This window comes from Equus asinus, chromosome 25 (genome assembly GCF_041296235.1).
Source record: "Equus asinus isolate D_3611 breed Donkey chromosome 25, EquAss-T2T_v2, whole genome shotgun sequence".
NCBI lineage: Eukaryota > Metazoa > Chordata > Mammalia > Perissodactyla > Equidae > Equus > Equus asinus.
This window is the reverse complement of record NC_091814.1, coordinates 19,174,270-19,190,888: the sequence shown is the minus strand read 5'-3', so window position 1 is coordinate 19,190,888 and position 16,619 is coordinate 19,174,270. Positions and strand designations below refer to the sequence as shown.

The 16,619-nt window shown below is 41.2% G+C and overlaps 1 protein-coding gene across 15 annotated transcripts in view; it reads right to left on the bottom strand.

Annotated features, from left to right (window-relative positions):
- The window catches only part of LOC106828404 (Fc receptor-like protein 5), a 61,247-nt gene extending 45,168 nt beyond the window's left edge, over positions 1-16,079 (bottom strand). For 4 of the 15 annotated variants that reach the window (XM_070497472.1, XM_070497471.1, XM_070497476.1 and 1 more), the window contains exons 1-2: positions 15,841-16,077; positions 15,431-15,544 (exon numbers count right to left, since the gene is read on the bottom strand). In XM_070497472.1, the coding sequence (XP_070353573.1) occupies positions 15,431-15,544 (114 nt within the window). In that variant the 5' untranslated portion in view covers positions 15,841-16,077. Of the gene's footprint in view, positions 1-15,430; positions 15,549-15,840 lie in introns of those variants that run through there. The other 11 variants (XR_011498194.1, XR_011498195.1, XM_070497480.1 and 8 more) reach the window with 6 other exon arrangements.
- Positions 16,080-16,619: the final 540 nt, after the last annotated feature.

Sequence of the window (16,619 nt, the reverse complement as noted above, 5' to 3'; positions counted from 1 at the left end):
TTTCGTTTATAAATTAGGCACAGTAAGAGTTTAAAAACCATAACTAATAATAAAATAGAGCAATTATAACAATATACTGTAATAAAAGTTACCATAGGTTTTAGCAACCTTGGCATATGGGTTTTTTTAATTTCTTATTAAGTCAAAAACTTTCACCTTTCACCTACATGAAGCACTTTTTGGCTCTATTTGGCATATCCAAATTGCCAGCATCACAACTCTTGTTCTTTGAGGCCATTATTAAGTAAAATAAGGGTTACTTGAACACAACAACTGCAATAATGCAATAATCATCTGATAACTGAGATGCCTACCGAGTGACTAATGGGCGGGTAGCCTATAAGTTTGGATAAACTGGACAAAAGGATGATTCACATCCTGGACAGGATGAAGTGGGATGAAGCGAGATTCCAACACACTACTCAGAGCAGTGGGCAATTTAAAACATGAACTGTTAACATCTGGAATTTTCCATTTAACATTTTTGGGCTGCAGTTGACCTTGGGTAAATGAAGCCAGGGAGAGTGAAATCTCAGGTGAGGGGAGACTACTGTACTACAAACTCAGTGGCTTAAATTGACACAAATTTATCTCACCGTACGTACGTAGGTCAGGAGTCAGAGACGTGTCTCACTGACCTAAAGTCAAGGTGTTGTCAGGGCTGTGTTCCTTTCTTGAGGAGTCAGGAGAGAAATATTTTCTTGCCTTTTCCATCTTCTATTGGCTGCCTACATTCCTAGCTAGTGACTACCTCCCTCTAGCTTCAAAACCAGCAATGGTGGGATGAGTCCTCTTCACTTTGCATCCCTCTGAACTCCTCTCTTTCTTCTTTCACTTTTAAGGAGCATGATTACATTGGTCCCATCCAGATAATCCAGAAAAATCTCACTATTTTAATGTCAACTGGTTAGCAACCTTAATTCTTTCTATTACCTTAATTCCCGTTGGCCATTAACTTAAGATATTCACAGGTTCTGAGGGTTAGGATATGGACATCTTTAGGGGGGCACTATTCTGCCTACCAAAATTCAGAAATCTTGTATAGTCCATCCTCCTTGTCTCCTGTGCTCTTCCTGAGCCTCAGCCCGAGGCAAGCCTCACTCACAAAATCCAGCCCTAAGAGCCTCCATAGATATACGAGAAAGTCTAGCCTGCCACAATTCTTAAGAACCTCATTTACTAACTCTTTCTTTCCTTACAGTTTCTCTGCATAGAGAAATACCCTGCTGTGTAGACAGTGGCTTTGACAGCTTTAGGACCCCATGGGATTTCTATGACTGGCTTGTAAATTCCCCACTCCACTTCCTCTGTGTACCATAAGTCTAGTGGCATGTTCTAACCACACGTGAGGTTGTCATTCCCAGTCACTACAACTGCATCTCCCACAAATGTGTCTACTTTGGGGCCTTCCTCTGGACTCCCAGAGCTGGCCAGATGTCCTTCTTCACCATGTGTTGTGTAGTACCAGGCATCATCTCAGCAGGCGAAGCAGGAAGAGGTCCCTGAATCAGGACAAGTCCTTCATTCCCAACTTCCAGGACAAGTCCTTCATTCCCAACTTCCTCTCCTTGAGGAGAAACCCAATTTATAAAAGTAAAGGGCCTTGGGTAGGTGGACCGCAGGCTTTATTTTCTTGTGGGAGATTTTTAAGACTTGCTCAGTCTAGTGTAATCACATAAGGTTTAACTCAGTGGCTCCCTTCCTTCTTGTCTCTTTCTATGTATTTAGCTTTGGCAAATTCTATTTTGTCTACAAAATGTCTCATCTTCTGTACAAGGAGGAAACCAGAGCTTCAGTGAGATAATGGATTATAATGTTTGTAATGTAATTGTAATGTTCTCCACTCACATAAGGCTCCATTCTCTTGACCGTCCTACCCCAGAACCTGTACCCCTTCCCAAAATCCTGGTTTGGTCACTGTCCATCACACCCAGGTGGAGTAACATCACCCTGGAGTGCAGGCTGTGGCAGTCACAGAGCACCTGAACATGATCTGGGAGATCTTGGACTTTAGAGTCAGCAAGACTTAAGCTCCACTTAAGTTGAAGTCCAGGTCCTCCATTTTCTGGCTGTGTGGACTTGAGCTGTTATTTAACCTCTCTTCCTTTCTCAACTGTGAAATGGAAATGTTAACAGTGTTCACCTCACAGAATTATTGTGGGGATTTAAGAAGATAAAAGCTTTCAGCACAGTGGTCGATAATTGTTCCATAAATATGTTCCTTCACATTATGATGGCGATTATTCTTGACCAAGCCCACCTGGCATCAGACCCAGACATTCCCAGGTCCCAGAGTAGTGCCCTTTCCTCTCCCCCAGCTGTCCCCTCAGGGTCTCCAACTGGGTACAGTGATGGGCTTGTGGGGGCCTGGAATTGGCCACCCCAAGATATGTCTCTTTGGGATGATGATTATTTGAGGCTGGTTACTTTGCAGACAGGAAAGCAACTGAAAAGTAGAATTTACTTACCCTTTGTAAGACACTTACATTGTAAAGGAAATCTCCATCTGTAAAGATATCTCCCTCTCTACCAGGAAGAAGCGGGGATGACCTCATCTCTAGAAACTCTTAATCAATGGGGAAGGCAAGGATTTAAATCTGCATTTGTTTATTGTGCTTGTCTGGTAACCTCCTGTAACTGACTTCCTCCACCCCCAACATCCTCCTTTGTCTTTAGCTGGAGATGGTATTTAAGTGGGGACTTCAGCCATTTTGACGAGTTGCTCAGCTTGCCTGACTTCTCCCATGTATACATGTTATAAAGCTTTGTTTAATTTCTCCTGCTATCATGTCTCACATGAATTTAATTCATCCTCTGGCCAGACAAACCCACATTGGGTAGAGGAAATGTCTTCCCCCCCTACAGGCTCCAGGGAGTCAGACACCCATGGGTGTGATCCCATAGATGGTTGTAAGGAGTCAAAGTCTACCCAGGGCCTTCTTGTTTTCCAAAGCCCTCAGACTGAATGGAAGTTTATTGCTGTGTCCAGAGCAGCTGACTTCCATGGCCACTGTCAACTCCCATGTTGCCAGGTACCCAAGGACATCTGTGCTGCCAGGGAGAATGGTAAAGATGGAGGAAAGACAGGCTACATGTTATCTCAAGCTTGAGTTGAGAAAATTTATATTGTTAACTCAATTTGATGTGGGCATTTTCCCCTTTCTTTAGTAAGTTGCTTTGTAATTGTAAAAGTATAATGTGTTCATAAAAAACTACTATATAGATTATGGAATTGATTCAAGTAAAAGTTCAAAGAGTGCCTCCTCCCAGAGGTAAGCACTGTTATTAACATGTATCCCTCCAGACCTTTCTCTGTGTAACCACAAATACCATAAACTCTGTAAACACAGGGCATCTGTTTGTAAATTCATTGTGAAACTGAGAACTAAGGAGTTAAAAAATCCTCCCTAGAGCCAAAATGTTGAGATAAGCTTTGCTGACTGCAGCTGTGCATATTCAACATGGCCAACTGTTGTTCAAAGCTAGCCAGGTCTTCCTGTCCCTCCTTAGCATATGAGTGAGCTGTCTTTCCCGGGAAGTCAAGGTCCAGACATCAAGATTCAGCCTCCCAGGGCCAAACACAGACTTAAGATGAAAACTGATCAGAAAAGTCCAGACAGTGCATGGAAAAGAAATTCAGTCTTCAAAGCCAAATGTAGGCTGGTGGGAAGACACCAATGAGCAAGGCCACGTGCACCACATCCTGCCTAAAACCCCAGATAAAAAACCCTCTCTTTTTCCATTTGAGGAGGTGGACCTGAGTTCTAACTCCAACCCCTCGTCTGTCTGCCTTTCAATAATAATAAACCCTCTTTCCTTGCCACAAGCCTGATTTTTCTGTTTTGGGCACTACTGTGCAATAAGTAAATGAACCTATGTTTGTGTTCAGTAACAATTCTAGCATTTGTGATGACTTATATGGGTGTGGTCTCTTACTCTTCCTTTGAACCAGTTCCAATAGGCTACTGGTTCTCTCATTAATTAATGAGTGAAATCAAGGTATTTTTTAACACCTCAGTCACTCACGGCGTTCCGAGGTAATCGCATGTTGAAATACGCAGTTTTGGGTACAGCGATAGACACTAACCATAAACGCTCTATTTAACCTGGTGCTCAAAGGAACACCCCGGTTCCAATGGGGAAATGTGCAGATGGTTGTACTGAGAAAGAGCATTTCAGTTTCCAGTGTGGCACCTTCCTAAGGGATTTTCACCAGCAATTCTGACCATACAATGTTTGTCTATTCCCCCCGGCATTGGTAAGAGGGGGTCAGTGCTGGGGAACAGATAGAAAGAAATTGGTATTTCTTGCTCAACAAACAGAAACTGAGAAGCTCTAGCCGAGGTTCTCAGTTAACTGCTTCTGAGTAGCACTGCTGTAGCATGCTTTCCTGAGCAGGGTTTGCAGATGTAGTCCCACACACTGGGGGAAGAAGATGATGTCCTTCCAGTTGGCCTTGAGACTCCTCTCAGGAGCAGAGAGAGAGAAAACAGAGGGCCAGGCTGGATCCCAAAGAAGAGGCTTGAAGAGGAGGATTCCCTCTCTCCTTGGAGGGCTGAGGAAGTGACCACAGGGACTGCCAGGGGTCTTCTCTTTGAAGGTGCTCTAAACAGGTTTACCAGCTAGCAATCCCTCTTAGGCCACAGGAATGGGACAAGACGAGATGAAGAGACAGAGGGAGACCTTGAAGTAGCCACAGGAGAGTCCTGTTTGGGTGGATGCATAAATCTCAGCATGTCATAGCTGGGAGGGGACTTAGAGGGAATTTGAACAGGCCCCTCCTTTCACAGGGCGGGAGGCCCCTTGATGGATGACCATGTCCTGGATCACACAGGGCAGAGCCAGACCTGGAACCTGGATCTCCTCTCTTCCCACCCAGAGCTTCTCTCCTGCAGGAGCTGCCCATCAGCTCTCCCACCCTTTCCCTGTCCTCCCCAGGGCTCCTCTCTCCCAGGACTTTGATCACCAGGATCTGAGCAGGTCTTGTAGTCTCATCCTCCAACTTCCCTCTCCAGGGAAAGGGGAAGCCAGTACTTTCAGGGGTTAGCAGAGCAGGGACTTCTTGCTAGGGAAGGGTTAAACAGAAGCCCAGTCAGACTCCCCAATTTATAGAAAGGGGGGACCCAGAGAGAGAGGAGGCTCGGCTCTCAGGCTTCAGGGGATGATCTGCCCCAGAAGCTGGGTGGGGAGCACCAGCTGTGAGGAAGATGGAAGAAGACTTAGAAAGAGAAGGAAAGCAGCAAGAGCTCTGGGGTCCACAAAAGATCTAATCCTGAAGAAGAAAATAAAGCCATGGGAAGGCATGATAGTCAGAAAGACAGAGTTAAAATTCAATCAAATGATATAAAATTTAACACTCAAAAATCATCATAAATGTCCATTTTTGTGATACTTCCTGTTTTTCTTCCTCTCTTTTCCTCCCTACTTCCTTCCCTCCCTCCCTTTCTCCCTCTTTTCTATATAATTTTACAACCCCAGGGGCAATGGAGAAAACCCTATATAATTTAATATATTTCTCCATTTGAATAAAACTGAAGAAGTGGAGAAAGCCTACATTTTACTGTTGACACTGGGTTACATAGTTAAAGGGGTCTAATGCAAAGCTCACTGTTAATTCAAGACATCCTGTGCACAGATGCCCTCTAATCCACTATATTTCATATAATTCCCTGCAACTTCATTTAGCAGATGGAATATTAGGACAAAACACAACAGTGAAAGCTTTCACAGCTTTCATCTGAATTCCTACTTCACTAGTTGTTATTTTGTTCCCATTAGTTCTAACAAGAGATTTTCACATATTGAGGTGTATGAAGTAACTATTTTGGTTCAAAACTGATTCAGCTTGAACTAAAGAAACCTGACTTGTGGCCTATTAAACATACATTGTATTTCTGCTTTAAACATTAAATTAGGGAATGCAATCTCAAGATAAGAATGCATACTTCCCCTCCTATGCCCTATTGTTAATGCCCAGATTAGTCCCTTTCCTGACCTCAGGGTCAAGTTGACCTGCTAATTTGCAACTAAATGCCTCTTTGAAATTTTGATGAAAATGTATCCTGGGTGTGTTTAATATGTATGTTCTTTGTTCTAAAAAGATACAAGACTGTAATGAAAACGATCCTTCTCTGGAATGCTTTCTAAGGCCTTGGTGGGATATAATCCTCACTCTGGCTCAAGTATAACTCATCTTATTTCTTTTATCTATAGAATGGTTATTGGTTATTTTGCATTGACATTTCTTGGCATAGTGAGGCAAGATTTCTGAGAAACCCACTGGAGACCACCTGGAATACACTTTGAACTGTTGCTTGGTACCACTATGGCCCATTGAGCTCTTCTGGCTTCACTACACAGTTCAGGTGGCCCTTGTAAGTTTTCCTGAAGCCTGGACATCTTTATTTAAGCTGTAGGTCCTGACTCCTAATTGAGCTGCTTCAAGTCTTAAGACAAGGCATCTTAAGGGACTGCTGGTACATTTCCTAGGTAAGAGGAATCTATGGGGAATTCCCTAGGCAAGAGAAACATAGGAGGAATTTCCTAAGCCAGGGGAGCCTAGGGGGAACTTTGGAATGAACAGAGCAGGCTGGCCTGTTTAATTTGACTTTAAATTGGAAGAAATTTTCTCTATAAAGTCTGAACGAATTGTTTAATAGGTCCTTAGAAGTTGTTCAGACTTTGTAGTAAAAGAATACTAAAAGAAAATGGAAAGTCACACTTCTAAAAGCTGACCAGCTCCCAAAAGGCAGCCTCCCCTGGAATTCTGACTGACTTCATGTACAATACATTTGGTGGAGCAGATACTTGCAAGTGCTTAACAAAATGGAGACAACTGTAAATGGTTGGATCCTTGGATCAAGATAACCTGGGATAATTTAAAATTACAGTAGCCACTTTGGGGCTCCTTTGAGCCTCCAAAACTTGTACTTTGGCCATTAGATGGAATGTTCCAATTAAGTGAGATCACTTAAGAAGTGCATTTAGTAAGTCCTGGCTTTAAGGGCATCCTCATAACCTACCTTCAAACGAGGACACGATATGAGCCCCTCTCAGGGTTAATAAGACCCTGAGAGATTTTTCTGGGAAACTACTACCTTTAAATAGTTAAGGGGAGACTAAGATTAAAAATTAGTGGAATTGTTTAATGCTGCCAGGTATAGTTACTGTTTGTCTCAGCGAAAACTGACAAGATATTTGAAAGGATTTAGTAACTCATGATCAGAAATTTGGCCAAGTTAGAAGCTGATCTTCAAAGCCTGATAGGAGTTTTTAGGCCTTCTTGCCTAAATTAAGATAAAATTAAGCACCCAGAGGGAAAAAAGCAAATTAAGGAAAATGTAATTGTGTGTGTGTGTGTCAGTCTTTTGATAAGTAAGTAACCTCCTCTGTTTTTCTCAAAGAAACTTGTGACCTCTCTGGGATCTATTATCTAGACTATCCTAGATTCCTAAATCTGGAGAACAAAAGGGGGGATTGTGGGGGGAAGAATCTTTTGGAGATACAGACTGCTACAAAAACACCCTTAACCAAAGATCTAAGGAAAATTTTTTAAATGAACGCTATAAAATCTTTGTTGCATCAGTCTGTGTGTTTGTGCGTGTCTCTCTATATATGTTATATATGTGATATTTTTCTACCTCTGAGTGGCATAATTTCTAAAGAAGCTCTATTTAATTGGTTTAAAGTAAGTGCTTACATTAGTTATCTCTAAATTTAATAGAAACTAACCAAAATATCTTTCAAGCTAATATAATATGAAATAAGCTTTGGTAAACAAAAGCTTGTTTAAATAGGCATGTCCCCTGAGCCATCAGTGTTGGAATGATGCAGACTCGCATCTCAGGTTTATTAGTCAAATAAGCTCATGTACCATAATTTGTCAGCAAAATAGTGTAGAATGAAACTCAAAATGGATCAAAGACCTAAAGATTAGGTCTGAAACAATAAGTCTTCTAGAAGAGAATATAGGCAGTACACTCTTTGACATCAGTTTCAAAAGAATCTTTTCGGACACCATAACCCCTCAGACGAGGGAAACAATAGAAAGAATAAACAAATGGGACTTCATCAGACTAAAGAGCTTCTTCAAGGCAAGGGAAGACAGGATTGAACAAAAAAACAGCCCACTAATTGGGAAAAAATATTTACAAGTTATTTATCCGACAAAGAGTTAATCTCCATAATACATAAAGAACTCACACAGCTCAACAACAAAAAATCAAACAACCCAATCAAAAAATGGGCAGGGGACATGAACAGACATTTCTCCAGAGAAGATATACGGATGGCCAATAGACACATGAAAAGATGCTCATCCTCACTAATCATCAGGGAAATGCAAATCAAAACTACACTAAGATATCACCTTACACCTGTTAGAATGGCAAAAATATCCAAAACCAAGAGTGACAAATGTTGGAGAGGCTGTGAAGAAAAAGGAACCCTCATACACTGTTGGTGGGAATGCAAACTGATGCAACCACTATGAAAAACAGTACGGAGATATCTCAAAAAGTTAAACCTAGAAATACCTTATGACCCAGCCATCCCACTACTGGGTATCTATCTTAAGAACCTGAAATCAGCAACTCCAAAAATCCCATGCACCCCTGTGTTCATGGCAGCATTATTCACAACAGCCAAGACATGAAAGCAACCTAAGTGCCCAGCAACTGAAGATTGGATAAAAAAGATAGGGTATATGTATACAATGGAATACTACTCAGCCATAAAAAAGGGCAAAGTCATCCCTTTCACAACAACATGGATAGACCTTGATGGTATTATGTTGAGTGAAATAAGCCAGACAGAGAAAGACAAACTCTGTATGACTCCACTCATAGGTAGTAGTTAACATATAGACAAAGAGAACTGATTGGTGGTTACCAGGGGAAAGGGGAGGTGGGGGGAGGGCACTAAGGGTGAAGTGGTGTACCTACAACATGACTAATAATAATGTACAACTGTAATTTCACAAGGTTGTTAACTATCAAAATCTTAATAAAAAGTAGTGTAGAATGATAGCTGATTTTGTCTAATGTCTCATAAACTTTTTGTAGGCAATCTAAATATAATTATTGGAAACAAGTAAACCAAATGGATGAGAAAAGATAAAAGTTTTGGGGTGAAATTTTAACAATAATTATGTGTTATGGTGTATGTACTTAAAATAACTTCAAAACATTTTGATGACTTGAAACCTTAGAGTTTTGTTAAATTAGCTTAAATGATAGAAATTTATTGAGTATCTTGGTCATTTCCATATGAGATAAAATATTAGATATTCATTACTAAATATAAGTTTATCTACTTTTGCCTTCTTATTACAGAGAGACTAAAAGATGTTTGGGTCTATTATCAAACAAGTCTTTCATTTTATTAAAAGATTGTACTATGAAGTAGCATTCTTCTAGAAATTGTAAAAAGTATTTATAAATTTGCCAAGACACAGAATACTAATGCAAAAGACAGTTTATAATTGCCTACTTCTTGGTTTTCACTAAAAATTAGGGTCTGTAAGGGTTAAGAAACCTAATTAACACATGTGACTAAAGCTACTAAAAGTTAGTAAGGAAAACATCTTTGCATTCAAGGAAAGTAAGATGTATGTTTTCAGTAAAGAAGCTATAAAGAAAGGAAATATTTTTGTTTTGTTAAGAAAGATTATTTGTCCTAAAGCACTAGGGAAAAAAATGAAGGCATGGGACAAATTCTGAATGTACAAAGAAATTTATAGGAGGTTTGCAAAAAAGGAACCTTGAGAAAAGAGTTCTATGCATGGTCAAGCTGGCTAAGAGTGGAATAAATTTAACTAAGTAAATGAGTGTAAATATCAAAAGTAAGCCAATGAAAAATCAGAATTTGGTTTTCTCTTTCTTGAAAGGCTAATTTTCCTGAACTTTTAGTCTGCTGTTGATAATAAGATTATAAAGGGTATTTCCTTATTTATTTTGAGCACCTCAGTGCTCAAAAGAAGTCTACCTAAAAAACAGACATTCTATGTTTTGTCAAAATAATTTCCTATGTTCTAAAAGGCTGAAATACCTCTGTTGAAGGATCTAAGGTGTTTTTTTAACTGTTTGTCTTTAAAATCTGTTGCACTGGGGCCAGCCTGATGGCACAGCAATTAAGTATGCATGTTCCGCTTGGCAGCCCAAGGTTTGCTGGTTCGGATCTTAGGTGCGGACATGTCATCGCTTGGCAAGCCATGCTGTGGTAGGTATCCCACATAGAAAGTAGAGGAAGATAGGCACAATGTTAGCTCAGGGCCAGTCTTCCTCAGCAAAAAAAAGGAGGATTGGTAGCAGTTAGCTCAGGGCTAATCTTCCTCAAAAAGAAAAAAATCTGTGGTGCTTTGGTTAAGTGGATAACTAAGTATTATTTCACAGCAACCAGTGTTTCAGAGCAACACAAAATCAGCAAAACACCTGATCTTATTTGATCACGTTTTAAAACCTTTTGATATTTTTGACAAGCTTCTCCCAAAACTCAGATCTTAAATGAAGTCTTTGATTTGACCTGAAATAAATTGTTTCTTTGAGAATTTTCAAAGGACCCCTGGGACTTCTTGAATAAATTTGTCCTCCCTATAAAGGGGGAGATACTGAACTAATTAGGCTTGTTTGATATGCTAAATTGCATGGGTAGCATTAAGTGTTGACAAACCTTTTCAGGTTACATTTCATAGGCAAATATTATTCATTATCTTAACCCTGCTACCTTGCTTCCAGCACCAGAGGAGGAAGACAATCATGACAGCTTTATATTATCTGATTTGGTTTACAGATGGGTCTTACCTAAAGGATAAGCAAGGACATTATCAAGCAGGATATGCTGTCCAGCCTCAAGAATGCCCACTACTTTCTATTAACTCTGCTAACCCAGTCAAAGATTTCCTTCTCCAGGCTCACGAAATTGCCATGGAAGAAGAGACACAGAGGTGGCAACAAAAGGGGGAATTTTTGACACCACCACACAGATGTGGTTCCGGTTTGATAACAAACCACAGTGCCTACTGGAGCACAATTTCCATTGCATCATGATATGCATCAATTTCCCATTGAGCACCTTAAAAGATGATTTTGTGGGGAAAACAATAGTTTTTGAAACTTTCTCCCACAGTGGTTCATAAAGCATATGCTCATTGTATTATATGCCCTAAATATAAGCCCAGGAAAACCCTTCATGGGTCAAATGGTCACTTTTCCCTTACTAAGGGACCCTTTGAGGTATGGCAATTGAACTTCGTTCAAACACGACCATCTCATGGGTATAATTATCTTATTAATGATCTGTTTATTTTCATATTGAGTTGAGGCCTTTCCCTGAAGAAGAGTAGTGGCTTTAGTAGTAGGTAAATTATTGAAAAGAATAATTCTGTTTGGGGAATTCCTACTGAGTTACCCAGTGACCAGAAAACTCATTTCACTGGACAAATAATTAAATCTATCTGTAACATTTGGCCGATAATGCAACATTTTAACTAACAGTATAATCAAAACTCAATTGGCAAAGATTTCAAACATTTAATCTCTCATGGCCAAAAGCTCTTCAGTCAGTACTTCTCAGTCTTGGATCTACACCTTTTGGTAAATATCAGTTGTCTCCTTTTGAAGTAATAACAGGACAGGTTATGTAATCAGATTAGGAAATGTATGAACCAACTTTGCTTAAGGGTGATATATTACATTGTTGTCAGTGTCTCACTGAGGTGCTTAAAAGAAATGAAAGCTTAGTAGCTGATTTCTTTTACAGAGAGCTCCTGAGAGATGAAGACCTTAAGGATCATGGACTATGACCTGGAGAACTTATTTACTGGAAGAAGCATCAAATAAAAGAGTTTCAGCAGTTCCTTTGGAAAGAACCATAACAGGTAATTTTAACCAGTCCTTGTGCTGCAGAAATAAAGGGCATAGACTCATGGGTTCACATCTGTCATTAAAAAAAGGCTCTTCTGCCTGAGTGGATTTCAACTCCTGTTTCTGACACCTGACTTCAACTGACCAAGATGAATACCTCCAAACCAGGATGAGAAGAAGATGGGATCTGTTGTAGACACCTGTCGCAAGACTCTGGACCACACCTGTATTCCCAACCTTCTATCTCATCATTTAAACCCTTGTAATGCTGAAATCACATACCCATTTTATAATTGTTCCATTTAAGGCTTTCATAATACTATCATACTCAAAGAAAGTGATTGGTTTGGAACAGACTGGTCTTGAAGGCCAGGCATTTATTAGGTGGCTCCTAATGGAACTCAATGGTTATGTGGAACAAATCTCTGGCCTTGGCTACCACCCAGATGGCTAGGGCATTGCACCCTGGTTTTCCCTTGGATGCAGAGAGGGACTTGCCCTGAACCAACAATAATTGCCAATCTTCTTTCCTTAAGGACAGTTGGGCTCATTCATTGTTTCCCTGATATGGCCACCTAGTGGCTATATTTGCTCTTTCTTTGGGGCTAGAAGATGTCTTATCACATATAGAAGCCCAGACTAAATTTACTCAACAAGCCCTTAATGATAGTCAAGCAGGAATAGCCTTATTAAATACTGAAGTGTCTTTAATGAGAAAGGCTGCCCTTTAAAATAAAATGGCTTTAGATATTTCAACTGCATCCCAAGGTGGTATGTGTGTAATCATTCAAACTAAATGCTATGCTTTTATATCTGATGAAGCTTACAAAGTGTCATCTCTGTTACACCACATGAAAAATTAGGTGAATGCCCTAAGGGTCCCTACACCAAGCCTTGATTTGTTTAGTTGTCTCCTTTCCAGTATTGTCTCACTTTTGCAATCTGGATTGTAATTCCTATTTCTACAACTCCTTTTTTTTTTTTTGAGGAAGATTAGCCCTGAGCTAACATCTGTTGCCAATCCTCCTCTTTTTTGCTGAGGAAGATTGGCCCTGTGCTAACATCTGTGCCCATATTCCTCTACTTTTTATATGTGGGACGCCTACCACAGCACGGCTTGACAAGCAGTGCCATGTCCACACCCAGGATTCAAACTGGCAAATCCTGGCCCGCAAAAGCTGGCTCCTCTACTACTCCTTAGAATTCTTGTATTAGTCATAATATTCTAACTAATTATTTTTTTTCTTTGCTCAGTGTTGTAAGACTGGCACGCAGGCTAGAGTAATGACTGCTCGACAAATTGAGATGGTTGATCAATCTTACAACTCTGAACAAATTTCCTTTTCTTATTAAGACTATGCCTAAGTATTCATTTTTAAGTGAATCATTCTAAGTATTTGATTGCCTGTTCAATAATTGTTTTAAACAATGTAACTATCGGAAGTCATGTAAAGCACATGTGCAATGTTTGTGTGATAATCTAAAAATAGTTGACAAGTTACATATCCTATGAAATGCTTCCCCTATTAATATGTATGTCTATGCTTGTCCACTATATCTGAACTTTTCCCCCCAACACGGATAACTGGGAAAACTGATGAAATAAAAACCTAGCACCAAGGGACATGATGGACCCAGGGCAGGCAGCAACTATGCTGCCACCGAGGGACAATATTTTGGTCAGCAATGCTTTCTATTGAAAGATTATTGATCAAAAGGGGAAAATGAGAAGAGATTTTCACATATTGAGGTATATCTGGTAACTATTTGGGTTCAAAACTGATTCAGCTTGAACAAAAGAAGCCTGACTTGTGGCCTATACATACATTGTACTTCTGATTTAAACAATAAATTAAAGAATGCAATCTCAAGATAGGAATGCATCTTTCCTCTCCTATGACCTATTGGCAATGCCTAGATTAGTCCCTTTCCTGACATCAGAGTTGTGTTGACCTACTAATTTGCAACTAAATACCTCTCTGAAACTTTGACAAAAATATATCGTGGGTGTGTTTAATGGATGTTCTTTCTTCTAAAAAGATATAAGACTGTGCTGAAAATGATGCTTCTCTGGAACTCTTTCTAAAGCCTTCCCTGATTATAATCCTCACTCTGGCTCAAGTAAAACTCACCTTATTTCTCTTATCTGTAGAACGATTATTGGTTATTTTGCAGTGACAGTTCTTATTTAATTTTGTTATACATAAACACAAATCTCAAAGTCATAAATGAGATACTCAGCCTTCCATAAGACAGTCTTTCTTTCAATTCTCTTTCTGCTTAACCCTCCCTCATCTCTACTTCCCCCTCCTCAGTTTCCTCCTCAAGATTGTCCTCTCCAGGAATCCATTTTAGCAGTCTGCTGCTTCCTTCCACATTTTCTCCATTTATAAATGTGTGGCTACAGAGATATCCTTAAATTTTGAAGGCTCCCGTTCACTTACAAAATCAGAATTTCATCATATTCAGTGTCCTGTATCTTGCTCATGGAAATTCATGCATCTGAGTTCATGGAAACTGGAAATCCCATCGAGACAACTGGTAGATTTGCTTTTTTATCCTCCATGTTATTCCATGGTACACATATTCCTCACTTTGTTCAATCGTTCCTGAACTGATGTGCATCTTCTTTGTTTCCAGGGTTTTTGTCTAAAACAGTGCCTTCAGTTGGCAGTAGGAGTTGCAACCCACAGGGATGAAAAAGGGCATCCTCCTAGAGGATCACTTTACTCAAAGATAAATACTTCTTACCTTTTTATTTCTTTTTGAGGAAGACTTGCCCTGAGCTAACATCTGTGCCCATCTTCCTCTATTTTATGTGGGACGCCCTCCACAGCATGGCTTGATAAGTGGTGTGTAGGTCCGCACCTAGCATCTGAACTGGTAAACCCTGGACCACCGAAGCTGAACATGCGAACTTAACCTGTGCACCACTGGGCTGGCCCCACTTCTTAACTTTTTCAGATGAAAACTATAGTGGAATGCAAAATTGACAAGTAATCTTAAGTTAAATGTGAGACTCTCTCCTTGGTGCTTAGAGCTGAGCCCCAAACACAGGTTGAGTGTGTTTATTCACTCTCCTTTTCAGAGGAGAAGCCCAGACTAGAGCTGATTCCTCCAGCTCAGACACAGGAGTGCTATGTCAGCCCCCTCCTCCACGTGACACTTGAAGAGGCCGTCAGATCTCCTCTGAGTTCCAGGCCAAGAGTGCCTGGTTCCCACTCTCTCGGTCCCCAGGAGACATTTCTTTGTCTGTCTCCATCCCTCTCCCCAGGCAGCTCCAGGTTCTCCTGCCTTACTGCTATAGCAGCAGAAGTGGCCTCACCTCCACGTTAATGGTCTCTTAATGCACCAAGGCTGCTCTAGCTCAGGGTTCCCAGACTCCCCACAACCAAAAGGCCATTTGTTCTTTCTGTTCACCCCTGGACTCTAAACCAAAAGCAGTGCATTTGCTAAATTATAAGATTTATTTTGTCTTTTTGTTCACCAAAGACATAAAACAGGAAAGGAAGACCCTGCCTCTCTGTTCCTTCCAACTGCCCCCCCTCCCAGGAGCCCGGACAACTCACTGAGGAGGAGGCTGATGATTCCCAGGAGCCAAGCGGCCCAGCAGAGGTGGCGGTCTTCTGAACAGGGCTCCATCTCAGTCTGCCTGCCAGCCTGTTCAGTTGCAGTGAAAACATCTAAGAGGCAGAGACAAAAGAAGATGAAAAGCTTCACTCAGAGAAGCCCCTTATGCACTTCCCCACCCCAAGGGCGGAGCTAAATATTTTTTATAGGATGGCAGCCCAATAGTCAAGAGTAACTCATTCAGCTTTTTCATATCATCCCCAGCACCTACAGTAGGACCTTGATCATGAGTGCAGAATAAATTATAAACAGCCTCACTCTATGATATGCCAGGCCCTGTGTTGGAGAGACCCCTCCCTGTGGCAGTGATCTCACCCTTTCCACCCCTACAGCTGCTCAAAACCCGTACCAGCTTCTCTGGGTTAACAGCCTGCCAGGCAGCCCTGCCCACCAAGGCCAGCCTATGGTCAGCTCAGAGGTCACTCTATTACAGCCAGGCTGGACTAAGCCTTTCATGTCCTCTGTTCCTATGCTGTTTAATGAGTCAAACTTCCATTCAGATTTTCCACAAATTTCAACTATCAGTTGCCTAAATAAGAAGCTCTGAGCCAAAAAGCTTTTTGTAGGAAACATCAAATCCCTACACCCCCAAAGCACATGTTGCCATTTGCCTATTGCTTGCACCTACATGGCTTTCTCACCTGTCACCAGTGCTAGTGATGCTCCCCACGCAGGACAAAGCCAAACCCCCAGTGAAACTGATAGGCTCTGAGCTGCACCAAAACCAAGTATTTCCTTTTAAGCCTCTGTCAGCTCTGCTCCTGCCATCACAGAGTGGCAGGGGTGCACATCTGCACACTCCCCCTGGCCACAGCCTCAGGTGCCTCAGACTCACCATCATCTACTGAGGGTCAAGCCCTGGACCCTTTTCCCCAGACTGGATACTCTGCAACATCCAAGAACTCTTGCCTCCTGTAACCTAGAAGAGCAGCACGATCTTGCTAACCCCAGGGCAGTGCCTCCTTCTCCTCCCCACTGAGGCTTCCCCCTCAGCTGCCCAGATAGCACACCCAAAGACTGGAGCTGCAGCACTGGCCCCATGACCATGCACTCAAGGTAGTCAGGGTATTGTGTACTAAGCCCATTTATGGATGTGAAACCCGAGTCCTAAGGGATTGTACAACCTGT